Raw genomic sequence first — 14,875 nt, 5'->3', positions numbered from 1 at the left:
TGAAACAAGGAGAGCAGCTGCTGAAACTCTTTTCAAAGGGCACCCACGTAACTTCAGAGGATCCTGGGTGTAGCAGGAGATCTCACTACCCTAACCTAGGCTACTCCCTGAGCAACTTGGACGCACTTGTCATTTCCCAGCAGCAGCTCCCTCTTGGTCCTTGGGCACAGGCAGGGATCTGGGGATGAGACTTTCTTGCAGGAAACAAATTACATTTCTGCCTAAAATCCAACATCAGACAAACTAAACAAAATCAGAATGTACCACACAGCAGGGTACAGCACCCAGCTCCTCTGGAAGCTGGCTTTCCCCAGGCGATTTATCAGGAGCACAGATCTGGCCCGCTTCCTTCCCCTTGGAGTTCAGATTTGTGACTACCTCTGAAGTCTCACACCTCTGGCCCAGCCTTAGAGCTGAGGCGCAGCTTCCCAACTACACTGCGGGAACTGAACAAGCCACCAAGCTACTGACTGCCAGCAGCGTTAACAAACACCATGCTGTCCTGTTAGCCAGATGGGAAGGAGATCTCGAGCAGCGATGACAGCTTCTCTCGCCCCGATGGCTTCCCCTGGCACTGCCACTCAGGCGCCTTCACCTTTGCTGCAGAAGGTGATACAGCTGCAGGGATCTTGCAAATTCCTGACTTGCATCTTCCTGCCAACCCTGAAACCCCTCCAGGACCCCAGAATGTTAACGCAGCCCCTGTGGTGTCTTGGTTTGCAGTTACAGCCTATCTGTTCTGCTTGTCACGCAAGTCCTCAGCTGAACAGGATGAATTTCCTCCATGGACATACCCTGCATAAGCTACATGGCAACATGTTTTCCACAAACGAGTTTTGGGGTCCTGTCTTTACTTGCAGAGAGTTACTCCAGCCTTACAACACGATCCCTTTTTGCTGAACAACCAGCCGTGAGAACTGAAGCTCCACACCTAGGTTTAAAATGATAGCAGCCACTGATACAATCTCTTGCTTATCATTCCAGGACTGGGAGAACAAACCATAATAAGAACTAACAAAGCTTACAAAAGAAAACAGAACTTGTGAAAGCATTTTTTCTCTCCACACCTGCACTGACATTCTCCTGAGCACCAGGACTGAGTACGCTGAGGAGTCCTGCTGATGATCTGGATTTCCCCTTCTAGCCACAGCCGCTTCAACATATGCCAACCCCGTGGCCACCAGGTTCTGCTTCTCTGTTACCACACACAGGCTTCAGTGTTTCTTTTGACACCACAGCAGCCTTGATGCACTCCTAGCAGCATCTTCTGCCACCTCCTGCTTCACTTGGGCCTTTCGAGGAGAACAGCAGGGGGGCCCTGCAAGGCAACCCTGCCCAGGTGCAGTCCCACAGCTTGTGCGGGCTTCATGCCCCTGTGGCACAGGGCTGGAAAATCTGCCTGAGAGGCTCCGCCAGTCACCACCACCAAGTTTAACAGCAGTTTCCATAAAAATCGCCACTTCAAGGCACTTAACAGAGGTGTAATGTAAGAGTGCCTAAGTGGTCATTCAAATCTGCATCCGAATTTGCTTTGTTGCTAGCATTTTAGGGCAGAATTAGGTTGTCTCCTGGTTCTTCTTTTCTTCTCAAGTGAGACTTACAGTGCCAAACTGAACATATCCACTACCTTAGGAAAGATGAGATCAGAGAGGTATCCTCATTTCATTCCTGATTCACACTTCTGCTCAGTACAGGGCCTGAGCACTCGCTCTCTGTACTTTTAGTCAAAATGTGCTCTTAAAGTGCTTTTCTCAAGGAAAGTTTCCAACCTCCACTAGGCCTGAAGCACACCTTGCTACAGGCTGGTGCAAAGCCATGGATTCACATGAACACTCTCAGGAACTGTGAGAAATGAGGGGCAAATTCAGTGTGGGAAGAACAGGTGGAGTCTAAGGGACCCTGTATGGTGCCAAGCCATGCTGCCAGGGGCAAGAGGGGTGAAACACTGTTATAAAGGGGGAAAGCACAATGATAAGAAGGAAGGGAAGCTTTGAAGGTACTTTTTACCAGAGACTGAAACATGTTGTAAATGCTCTGGTCTTATTTGCTTGTACACCTTCCAACTGGTGACAGAATTGTCATTTAGGAGTCCTACATGTACTCAGCTCATCCTGGCTGGATTTAAACCTGGGATGCATGGAGCAGCCTGCCGTGCCACAAAGGGCCCTGTGATGTTACCGGAGCCCCCAACAGGAGACAGAAGTCACTTGAAATTTCTGCAACTACCAAATAATGGCTGTTAGATGCTCTCCAAACAAAGAGCTATTAATCCAAGGAAAGACACCTCTGTGTCTGTAGTTAAGCCACTCCCTTTACAGCACACAGTATTTTGTATAGTTATTTAGCATTTCAGGGAGTATCTGGTGCATAATTTAAAACATTTCCTGTACTGAAGCTCCACCCTAGCCGAGATCGTTGTCAGCACTACTTTTCAAGCCTGTCTGTCCTCTCTGCAGCATGAATAAACAGCTATGGATGGTCTACTGCAAAGTCCCTCTTTTCAGAAGAACTCCCTGCATTTTATCTCTTTCGTTACAGGAAATTGCAGTAAATTTAAGGGGAGTATTGCAATCCTCCTTCCTCCCCCCAAGTCAACACCGCATTCCACTGAAGGGAAAACTCACTTTCTGTGCTTTCAACACTGCGGTCTCCTTTCCTCTTTCAATGTGATGTAAACATACAGATAATGGATTCCTGAAGCAGTGACCCTGAAAATGATAAAATCTGCCTTCTTTAGACTGTTAACTTAACCAGCAAAGAAAGAGGCATGTGCCAGTGTTTTCTTCCCCTGTGCCACAGACTTAACACGCTCTTTTTAAAGCGAGCGCTGCAGCCCGAGATCTGACAGATGTCCAAGATAAAGCCTCTAACGTATTCCCTCGTGTGCAAATTCGGAGCCTGGATTTTCCATGCCTTGCCTGAGGAATGCCCAAGTTACCAGCGTTTAAGCTGCTGTCATTTTATCTTATTACATCCAGTACGCAGCCATTACTGCGAGCCAGTTTATGAGATAAACAAAGTAGTATGAATGAAAGATTTTTCTGCCTCCCTCCTTAAGCCAACAAATTGGAACATTCTTTGCGCTAACCAAGGCTCTTCCTCCCTCTCAGAAGGGAACCACAGGACCACGCTTGTGGCACAGACCACAGTAAAATAAGAAACTTGCACAGAAGGCATGAACTTCACTGTACTCCTGGCTTATTTACAGAGCCACATGGATGTAGAGGAGGAGGATTTTTGGCTTTGGCTAGGAATTCTTTCTGATTTTGAAACTGCAATGCCAGAGTTCATTCATCCCTGAGACCTGCCTTGCACAGGGAAGCAGCAGCGTCTGAGGCAGGGAGACACCGGGCCCAATCCTCCTCCAGGGCACTGCTGAGAGCCCAGGCTCTCAGCACAGCTCAGGGGCCTATCCTCTATCCAGCATGCCATTGCTCCCCAAACGAAACCCCTGGTTTCTCTTCCCATCAGATAGAGGAGGTAGTGGGGAGGCACTGCAGGACATCCTCTCTGTCTAGAAGCAGAATAGTACATGATAAAGAAAATGAGGAAGGTTGAATTGTGTGAATGCTTTTTGAGTGATCTACTAGCAACATGAGTTCAAGCAAATCAGCTTGTTTGGAAACGATGCAAGTGCTCCTGATTTGAAGAAATCAAGCTACCCATCTTTACAAGGTACAGGCAGGCAGTTTGGGTGCTGTACTGCAAACTGCACCCAAACAAAGCTATGATTTTACGATTAGTTTCCACAGTCACAACTGTATTTTGTTTAAGGCAAAAATAAACAGAAAGACCACTTCCTTCGCTCTCCCCCTTACTGCTTAAAGTGACTTGGTCTGGTTAGTCCTCATCCGTACGGCTGAGTGGCTCAGCGTTGAACACACACTGTAACGCTGTAAAACTGAGGACACCTTCACAGGGATAAAAGTCGCACGGTACCCCCTAAAAGCACACAAAGCTTGGTGCCATAGCACTGCGTTTGGCCTCTGTTATTGCTAAAGCCTTGATGCAACGAGAACAAGCCCAGGCTAACATGTTTACGGGGATCATATCATAGCAACACTTACAAAAAAAAACAGCATGGGCTTACCTTGCAACTGCTTGAATCTTCCTTCTAACTGATTATAGTTATACGGCACCTGAGCTGCATATCCTGGGGACAAGGGCCCGGGCATACTGGTTGATTTTTGTAATTCCATTTACAGGTAACACAGGGATACGACGAACTGCAGCATAAAGAAACCACAGGTTTCTCTACCATACATCCAGGTAAATCCCAGCTTCCTCAGAAGTTTGGCTTCAGTCCCTAGAGAAAACGCTCTCACTGAGCCCTAAGCAAATAACAGCTTCGGTTCAAAATCCAGCCGTGTGGGTTGGCGGTAAGCTGTCTGTAACGGGTTCAAACTTAAAGCACCAGGAGGGTTTTTGGTGTCTTGTTTTTCCCCACTCCACTCCAGGCAACTCTCAAGTGCTTAAATCAGGTTTCAAAACGCTTGCCCAGCACTGGAAAAGCTCAGTCAAAGAAAAGCCAGCTTGCAATTCCGCCTGCGAAAAGCAGCAGGGAGCCACGCGCTGCCGTCCTTGCCGGCGCTTGCAGGAGCCGCGCACACCTCAGACCTTTCTGCTGGTTTGTAACATAATCAGCAGCCGCCCGGGTGGAGGCTGATGTCACTTGATTACCATACGGCACTGTGGAGGAAACGAAGGCTGTACCAAGGGCGAAGGGGCGGCGGAGCAGGGGAAGAGCCAGACAGCGGGCGAAACACCCAAGCGGCTCCTTCCGCTCAGCAGCACCCGACCCGCTGCCAGAGCTGGCGGCAGGGCCTGGCCACCCTCCCCGGGGCACCTCCGCGGCCAGGGGGCCGGTGGTATCTCCCTGAACAAAGCCGGTGGAATTACAAGCTTTTGTTGAGAGCCTCATGTAACGGAAAAGTCTCAGATTACTATCGCATGAAAAGGAGGGCGCTTCTCCTCACTCATTTTCGAGACTGTTCACTTGACAAAGCAACCCGGACACAGGAGCGCTCACCCAGTATTTAGCAGCGGGCAAGGGGAGGGCTCAGAAAAGCCTGCTGTGCTTGCCACCACACCAGGAATGAGCGAAGGTGCCGGGAGCCAGGTACCTGGGGGCCCAGCCAAGTGCAGGACCAATCCGTGCGGGCTGAGGTGGGCTCCTGAAGATGCCGCCAGGTCCGCAACACGTCAGCCGTCCCCCAGGGGCAGGAGTTCCTACCCTCACTCATTCTAAGTTAAATTAAAAGGTCAATTCTGCATATATATCCTCAACCTGAATCGTCTGCCTGCCTGCTTTTCAAACTGCTGATAACATTCATACAATCGGGGTTTTTTTTTGTGTTTTTTTTTTTTTTTTTTTTTTTCATTTCTTGCATTTCCAAATTCCTTTCCACTTGAATCAATGTTCTCTTCTCCTCCCACTCCATCCCCTCATTAAACATTTCAAAATGTTGCCTTTGTTTTGATGCTGTATTTTCACAAGTTTTGAGTCATATAGTAATTTGAGGACAATTTCTGTGGGAGAAGCTGGTTGCAGCCCCGGCTCCAGCGAGGCGCAAGCTGGAAATCCAACCAGCCAGCACCAGCACCCCGGGGAACAAACGGGCAACAAATCCAGCCGCGAGCAGTGCTCAATTCAGAAGTGATGGAAGTCAACACTTCCCAACTGGAGCTGGGCTTTCCAAAAACACACGGGCTGTTGGAAATGCCTGGCACACCACTCCCTAGGTCATAAATACATTTAAAATATTTATGGCTTTTAACTATACTGGTTTGCTTAAAACAACAACCTATCCCTAGCCCAGAATTCCTTATTGTATTGATACAGAAGGGCTTTTGCTAGAGTATTGCAGTGAACCCCTTTATATCAATAGAGCTGTGTTTACACAAGACTTTTGGTGCTACAGGAGACTTCATGTTGAGCCTAAAATGCTTCAGTCTTTTTGAAAACTGGCCTTCAGCTTCCTAGCACTACCCACGTCTGTGCCACTGAAGCCTGTTCAGCTGCCCAGAGCGGATTTTTAACAGTGCTGGGGAAGAAAAGCGACTGTATGGCTGGAACACCGCTGGACAATGCAGCGAGGTGCTGCAGGCTCGGCTCCTAAAATAAGTGCTTGGAAGGCAAGAAGGGGCCTTGAGGAAGCACCTGTACTTGCTGCTGCTGCAGGCAGGATGCTGCTCTCGAGACAACAATGCGCTGATGCTGGCATGGTGAGCCCCACGTTCCTGCTAAACCTTCCCCTGGTAATCTCTGTACAGCCAGCTGTCCCTCTGCCGCTGAGGACCCAAGCAGTGTGGCAGCAGCCACCCCGATTTCCAGGGCTGGGGGGAAGGGGAAGACAAAAATACAGAGGGCTCCACAATTCACAAGGGCAGTGCTCAGTAAACTGAGCCATTAACATCCAACTGCAAACTCCTCAAAGCTCCAGGAGCACGCTTTGCCCAGCACACAAGTACGGGCTTATTTCTGTCACAGGATTTTTTCCTGCAGCTTTCTACCAACAGCAGCTTTTGCCTGCGATGCCGGAGCTATGTTATAATTAAAAGAAACCCTTCCCCTCGAGAGCAGGCAGGCAGCCAGGCCCTACCTGCAGGCATACCGGGCTCATTACTGTCCCACCTTGAGCAAACAGGTGTTGCTATGTGAGTTCACAAGGCAGCCCTCGGGTCCAAATGAGTGACAGGAGAGCTGGAGAATTTTTTATCGTCTTTAAGGGCATAAATCAGGAGCCAGGAACTTTTCCCCAGCTGAAAGTTTTCCCAACACCTTTGGCAGGCGACGCACTAATGCACGTGGCTGTTATTAAAAATATTGAAAAGTAAAATATTACAAAAACAAAACATTAAAAAATAATCATTTGGCTTTCACCCACATAAAACACTGGCTGGCATTCCCCACCCTGTCATAAAACATGAATAGCACCTACATGAATGCACACTTTGGATCATCCCCTATGGGACAACTGAATCTGGTTAGCATTTCTTGGGAATCATAAGCTTAACAAAAGTTGGGGTTTGAGCAGTTTTTTTTGTCCTGCACCCCCCCCACACACACACACCCACCCCACACACACACACTTCTGGCCTGCCCTGTAACACTCCGTGCCATCTGAAAAAGAGAAGGAGCTGCAGCAGGTACAGAGCAGTACAGGCTACACAGCAGGAGGAAACCAGAGGACAGAGGAGGAATGCGGTTGAACTGGGCAGATTTTGTGACATGCGACACAAAGGCATTATGGAGAACTCGGCAGCGCTGGCTGTGAAGCTCTGACCTCATTTTAGCGGCCATCCCGGTTGGCATTTGGGCTGAACAACAGGTCCCCAGGCAACAGATGTGCCAGCTTTGTTAATGAATGGTATCAGCTCCTTGGGATGGCCCTGATCACTGGGTGCTTCCGACTCATCTGCCAGAGCATCACTTATGCTTTGCTTCGTCTCCTGCGTACATTTTGAAGGCTCCATTTAACAGGTTGGTTGTAAAAAGAGCAAAGCAAATGGGGGATCTGCCTGGATTTGTGAAACTTCACACCATATGGAGCAACTTCTTAAAAACGGGCATTCTGCTAGTTCTCATTTTTATTTGGGTAACATCAGCCCTAATAAATCCACTTGCTGTTGACTCCGAACCAGTGACCCGGGGACCTGCTTACTGCTGTTACACAGCAATGCATCAAATTGATCCCAAGGTTTTCACATGCACAAAGCCCTTTTTAAACACAGTTTTCACTCATTTTCTCTGTTTCTCTCTAATTGACTGCACTCTTGACAATACTAATTAGATTATATGTTATGGAGGGGAATTAATGTTTTAGAGGCCATAAATAAGATAACATTTGAGCACTGATCCAAGTGTAACTTATCAAATCAGCCCAGCTTGAAATTGTCCATGGTGTGATTCATCGCTGACTACACTGGTGGAGAACACTAGGGAGCAAATCATGTGCTAACTTCTAGTAACCAGGAAGGGAGGTGGGATTTTTTTTCCTAAATTTTGTTCCCACTTTCCTCCCATTGCTATGAGATACTTTTTGCTTGTATTCTTTGAATTGTACCTCTCCCTGCTTGACTGGTAATGACGGCTTGCATTGTTTGTGTACTTGTTAAGAGTTATTAAATAAAAACGCAAGTGATTATCCACTTAACCATAAATACATGCAGTAATGCAAAGCGTGACTTAGTTGACATGATTAGAGCTTTGCAAAGCCTCAAGGAGAACAAGAGGTTTGATTACCAGGAACAATATGAATACAGAAGCAACATCTGGAGGCAAGTGCTTGCCCCAGAACAGAAAGGATCTGTCCCAGGATCTGTCTTGGGCACTGCTTCTGAAAAGTGCTGCTGAGGTGAATGGGCTCTGACCACATGGACAATTCAAGGGGAAAAAACAAACAAACAAACAAACAAACAAAAGACATTTAAAGCTAGCAAAAATTTGCCATCCAAATCCCTAATTATTAGTGTTTCTAAGACAGAATAAAACCATCAGCTTCTTTTCTTAGCAAAAAAATAAATAAAAATGCCAGAAACTAAAATCTTAGTGTATGCCCCCCAAAAAAACTACAGACAAAACTCTAAGAAGTTCCAGGCTAAAGATCCAGTTGATAACTTTTGCAGAAAACAAGCATTGGGTTCGCAGCTTTGCTGTACTCCCACGGCCCTCGCTAGAATAGGAATAGCTACAAGTGGCCTGACAGCCTCATCCACCCGCCAGACCACACTGTCTTCCCGTCAAGCCAGCCAAAGCTAGCTGGCTTTACTGGGGTCGACAGGGAAGGCAGCATGTGTGGTGGACACGACGTCCCAAACAGGGCCCACCCACAAAACCAGTCATTTAATGCATACGTGAAAAACCAATGTGCAATTTCACAAAATGTTCCCCGGGTACCATAAAATAAATGCAGGCTTTGCACTGCTGTGCTCTGAAACAAAGATGTGATTTTACAACTCCACGAAAGACAATTATCTTTCTAATGGGAAGCAGCATGCACGCCAGAGCTTACAATAATTACAAATCTGGTTAATCATCACCCCTTGTCTTTCCTTTTTACTCTTATTTGCTCTTGTAAATTCTCTACTTGGTGACTAACTAGAAAAAAAATGTGAGATAAAAAGGATGATTTATTAATCTAAAATGCCACCAAAAATCACATAAACCATTTGTTCTTCTCCTGACAGGGGCTGAAGTTCATACAGAGCCCCTCAGAGCCACAGTTAGGAACTGGAAACTCCATCACGTCTGCCCTTCTCCACTTCTACGCCAATGCCTTTGGTCTGCTCAGTAACAGGAGAATCATCTCCCCTTGCATGTGCGATAGTCTCCAACTAAGGCAAGTGTTTTTGCTATGGATTGTTCTAGAAACAGTTCTTTTTATCATATTTGACAATTTGCACACCCTGAGCCCTGCAGAGCTAGCTGCTCTCCCTCCAGTCCACACACAAGATGCGGGGAGCAGAGAGAGGAGCCCGTCACCACGACAGCTTCATTGCACCTCCCTGCTGCAGATACTGGCGGCAACAGCAGGGATCCTCTCCCAAACTCACCATCCTGCCACGTGCAGTAACTGCTGCAGCAGGTGAAAAAGCCCCAGACACAACAAGGGCTTCTTGGAAGCAACAGTTCCATTTTGGAACAGAATTAACTTCTGTTTGAAGGGGATTTTAGGTCAGTGGCAACTACGAAGGCATTTGCTGCTCCAGGTCCCTTCCAGACGTATTCTCCTTGACTCACGTGGGCTTGGGAGACCCAATGGAATCAAGAGGGAAGGGAAAGGGGTAGATTAAAAAGCAAGGGGTAAGGATTTCTCACAGAAGGGCCTGCTCACATGCCTTCCTCTAGCTGGCCTCCCAGTGTTCAGTGGGATCCGGGCACTGCCCTGCTCCTGGGCTGCTCGGGAGGAACCTGCACGCTGTGACGAAACCTTTGGGGCTCCTTGGGCAAATCAGGCCAGAATATCAATTTACTGCTGAAACCGGGTCAGTTCCACCTGGTTTCGGGTTTCAGCGTGAACAGTTTACACAACTCCCGGATTAACAGGAAAGTTGACATGACTTTTGCAAGAAACACAGCCTTGCACACTGCAACAGTGGAACGTCTGCCAGGAAAGCCTGCAGGGAAGGGATACACGAGCACTTCACATGTGGAAAAAAAAACATGGTTTCTGTTGGTACATATTGCAGTCCAAACAGGTTCTTCTGAACTTCAGAGCATGGCTTTCCCATGCTCTGAACTAAAAGCAGGGAAGCCATCCCTGAAGAACCCAAAAAATTACATTCACAGGTTTTCTCTGTGGCCCATGAAATGCTCTCGGCTTGCTACTTGACTTAGATTTATAAACCTTTTAAAAAGCCTATGAAAATCAAACATGGTACACAGGTATGCACTTAACATACTCGCTTTCTCTGAAATTTTGTCATGAAAACATTTCTTGTTTCACTTCCAGAATAAATTGTACACGTTTTAAGATGCTTTTTTAGAAGTGTTATTATTTTGATTGACTCCTCTCACCCCTTTCCTCCTCTGTCTGAATTGCACCTACATTTATATGTAGGATGGAAAAAGAGAGACTGCCCAGTCCTTTTTGTGTTCTTCCACTTGCACTGTTTTGTTTTTTTTCCAGAGTTTGCCTGTGAACACAGGACGAAGAAGTAGTGTTGCTGCATTATGAATTTTCATGTCTGAGTGATTAATCTTCTATTTCCACTGAGCCAAATGAAAATAGGGTAAAAACAGTAAGCTGAAAATATCTTTAGGGTCTCCATTTCTACTGTTTCCCCTGCTTCCCATACATAGAGCAGAAAACATATAGACTGTGTTAATATTTGCAAATATATCCTAATGGTAACCAGCCACACACACACTAAGAGTTCAGGGAAAAGGCACATTTCTGTTCTACCAGTTCCATACATGGAGGAACTCAAGCCCCTAAACTAGAAACTTCTGAACTTAACTGGGCCTCCTAAAGAACTTAAGCTCTGCTTATACCCAAGCAACAAAGCTCCAGAACAGCCTTGGTACAGGCTTGCGTTGACCCTGTAGCTCATTCAAAATAAACCAGACAGAAAGCAGAAGGGAAATGTAAGAAAGAAAAAATTGCTGGAAGTTGTGTTTTGTTTTTTAATCCTAGATGTAGAACCATGAACTGAAAGCCTCACTTTTAAAGCAAAGGTAAATGAAACATCTCTAGCCTAAAACCTTCTTCCTGTGAACCTCACCCACAAAATTTCACCATCTGGGGATTGCCTGTCTGCAAAAAAGCATAATGATCATCTGACAAGTACTAATTGTCCAAAACTTTAAGTTATTAGCAAACCATGTATTTCATTCTTTTAAATACATATATATATGAAAAGAGCATATAGTAAATATTACACATGCATGCTTAGATGTACAAAGACTGTCCGTGTCTGACACACATCCACGTTAAAGGCTTAATAACATTTAAAGAAAGAAAAACAACATAAAAAACTGTCACTCAACACAAAGTGATTGAAAAAAAAATTGTGGTTGCTTTGCTCACTAGAAGAGATCAGAACTAGGAAGAATGTCAGCTACTAAAAAGTGGCACTTGGAAATGAATTTTTATTATCCTCTGTACTCGTCTGGTTCTCACTCCTGTTCCTATTCTTTTTGCCTCTTCCCATCAAGGCAATTCGCCTCCCAAGGCAATCTGGGTTTCTATCTCTCCAGAATATTGCCTCATCAGATAAGAATCAAAGCTCTGATCCGAGGGGATGATTTCATCACTAATCTTTCCCCATTAGAAAAGCTCCAAGGTTAACAGAAATTAGTAAACATTTTTTAATCCTGTATTGAATTTTGCTTTGCAGTGTGCTCTGCTACACATTATTTATACTTCAGGGAGCGCTTTCATGCAGTATCCAAGCAACAAATAGAAGGAAAAATTCAAGGCACATTGCAGATTCGGCTGAATAAATAAAATAAATACAGAAACTTCACTAGTTAGTCGCTAAAGACATAAGAAGAGAACATTTTCTTCTGCATACACATTTTTTGTGGAAAGACTTCTTTTAAATTATAGGCTCATGAATAGGTTCTGAAATGCATCCACGGCCAAGCTCATCCTTGATAAAACTGTAAATTAAAAAAAAAAAAAAAAGATATTGCCAGTACTGGCATACAGTTTCTATAAATGAGAAATCCTTTCCATTAAGATGATGCAGCAAAATATCTAGAACAACTGCATTTCAACCAGAAGCCATTACTAGTTATCCCGTGGTTTCTCTGCATTAAGTATCCCCAAAACATTGGTTCCAACAGCAAAGATGAAGGCTGAAAAAAGCCTAATGCTCAAGTTTCCTATGATGGCCACTATGGCTCAGATCCCCAGCTAGTGTAAGTCAGCGTGGTCTCGCAGAGGCCAGCAGGAAGGTGCCAGTCCCATACCAGCCGACAGCCTGGTTGGTTGTTCTCTTAACCTCCCCACTTCAGCGTGGCTTTATCCCTGCTCTACTACCGTGCCTGGCTCAGCCCTCACCAGCTATGTGGGAGGTATCTCACAGGCAGTATTCTTCCTTTCTTCAAGTGGCTGGGGTAGCCAGAGTGGTTTACTTGCCCAGCCCTACCCACCTCATTGCTGGGCTCACTTGTCCCTGCTGCAGAGTGCTGCACCACTCCTCTGTGCTGCAGGCAGCCAAAAGCATGTCCCCTGGTGCTTTTAGTCTTTCCTGATGCCATGGTGATAAATGGATGATGAAAACTAGAATAGACAGGAGAGAGCTGCGCTGTGCCAGTCCGGGAGATAAGGCAACACGCTCACCTAAAATCCCTGCCTGTATGGACCATGAATGTTAGTGCAATGACTGCGCGTCTAACAGCCAGGTATGGCAGAGCAGATTTACTGTGTTCAGGTTCACCCTTTTGGGTATTTCTTTGGTCAGTTCCTAAAAGCAGATAGGCATATGCACACATGCACATGCAGTCAGTGCACATACATTAGTTTTCCATCTTTTGCCTCTAGGTACAGATGGCTTTTTATTATTTAATCACTTCTCAACTACAGCACTTTTTCGCACATCCTACGTTTACTACAAGAATGTTCTCGTACCTTATTTTACCGCATTACTGAATTACTGTCCTTAGCACAGCGTCAGCCCTCTGTGAAGGAAGGCCTAACGTACATCTGGAGACCTCCACAAGAAACTACGAGCAGCAGTTACGGTACATGCATTCCAGCCCAAGACCTTACTTCACAGCAATTCAAAGATCTGAAGATCCATCAGCACAGTCTCATTCACTGCTAAGACGCTGGGCTCGCTGTGTGTTCTCCAACCCGATATTGCTTCATCTTGAAAGAATTTAATCAGAGACGTGATAGGACCGCAGCTGCCAGACTCTGGACGCAGTGTGGCTGTGGCAGCTGTGCCTTGCCGTGTGTCTCTGTGAGGGGCAGCTCAGCATCCGATCCTCCAGCCCACAGCATCCCCCCTGAACACCACGTGCTGGACCAGTTATTGACAAGGCCGCCGTCACGTCCCTGTGTTGCTCCCTTGCTATGCAATCCTAAATACTATATGTCGAGCAGACAAGCAGGCATGAATGCAGATAACTCAGAAATTACCCTCAGCATTGCTTTTTTCAGAAGCTTGGCTCTATACTCAGCAGGCTACATGGGACCATGGATCTGGCACCTGATCTGGCACCTGATCTGGCACCTTTGAGTTTGCAAAGATCTGACCGACACCTCCATGCTGTTTGCACGTTACTCATCTGCTTCCAAAGAGAGGACAAAACTCCAAACTATGCCTAACTGTTACCAAAATCATGCTACCGTGACAATGAGATACAAATGGCCCTTCAAATTACATTTCTGATGGGACATCACCGAATACAAGGTGTTCACATTTACTTGGAAGCTATTTTTATGGAGCAGAGACATACAGAGATGCTTTTTGGAGGGGAGTCAATCTACTAATGATCTTTAAAACAAACATGCTAAGAACAATATATTTGTTGTTTGTTTTTTTCCATTTGCTTTGGAAATGCTCCTTCACCAGCAACTTCAAAAGCAAATGCGTTAATCACCAGTGCCAGATGGGCAAAGCTTTCCTCATTTTATGATAAAAGTTCAGCATTCATTGTAGTCAGAGCCAGCGCTGCAGGTGACATGCTCTAGGACAGCAGCTTCACTGCCGCCACACTTTTCTCTCTCTTGATATCAACATGGCACAGAGCACGCAGAACGATGCTCCTGTTTTCAGCACGAGCCTCCTGCAGATTCTGGTCAAGTACAGCAGCTTGGGAACTACAGCTGAGGAACTGTCCCAGACATAAAATCCAGAAGGAAAGCACTAGGTGAGGTCCACACTTAGAAAAGCTTTAGGTGGAGTAGTTTCATCAGCTTCTATCTATCTGAGCAAAATCAGATACTCACCTTAGTTAGTTTGCACTGGTTCTCTGGCTGCTAACCGTGGACTTACAGCCAGCACTGCCAGGCCCATGCTGAGAAAATACATCTGCAGTTTCACCACCAGAAAGCTTTTACTTCTGTTTAGTGTCAGGTGAATCCTTCACATGCCCTTCAGACTTGATCTCCATTTGCCTCCACGCTATTTACAAGCATCAATACGCTGCAGATTTCTTTGTCCTTAAACACTTGTTACTGAAATTACAAAACTGGTTTTCACGTCCCAGACACCTCAGGTATTAGATGTTTATAAACATTTAATTAACTTGAGACCTGAAAGTTCATTCTGACTGTGCAGAATGCTTCTTTCCGTATACTCTGGTTGGAGCAGTAAAAACTTTGCTAGAAGAAATAAGTTAGACAACAGGGACCCAAAAGTACATTATACCTCAAAAATCCTACCAGCAGGACCTTCCTTTTGGCTTCTGGGGCAGTTC

General features: G+C 45.9%; 1 protein-coding gene across 2 annotated transcripts in view; it reads right to left on the bottom strand.

The window, feature by feature from the left end:
- Positions 1 to 14,875, bottom strand: part of SPTBN1 (spectrin beta, non-erythrocytic 1) — a 135,194-nt gene that overhangs the window by 74,299 nt on the left and 46,020 nt on the right. Inside the window, exon 1 of one of the 2 annotated variants that reach the window (XM_032185877.1) lies at positions 4,091 to 4,466. The exons of the other annotated variant lie outside the window; for it this stretch is intronic. Within the exon in view, the coding sequence (XP_032041768.1) occupies positions 4,091 to 4,199 (109 nt within the window). The 5' untranslated portion in view covers positions 4,200 to 4,466. Of the gene's footprint in view, positions 1 to 4,090; positions 4,467 to 14,875 lie in introns of those variants that run through there. 2 annotated transcript variants of the gene reach the window in all.

This window comes from Aythya fuligula, chromosome 3 (assembly GCF_009819795.1).
Source record: "Aythya fuligula isolate bAytFul2 chromosome 3, bAytFul2.pri, whole genome shotgun sequence".
Lineage (NCBI taxonomy): Eukaryota > Metazoa > Chordata > Aves > Anseriformes > Anatidae > Aythya > Aythya fuligula.
The sequence above is the reverse complement of the archived record's forward strand: the minus strand, read 5'-3'. Positions and strand labels throughout refer to the sequence as shown.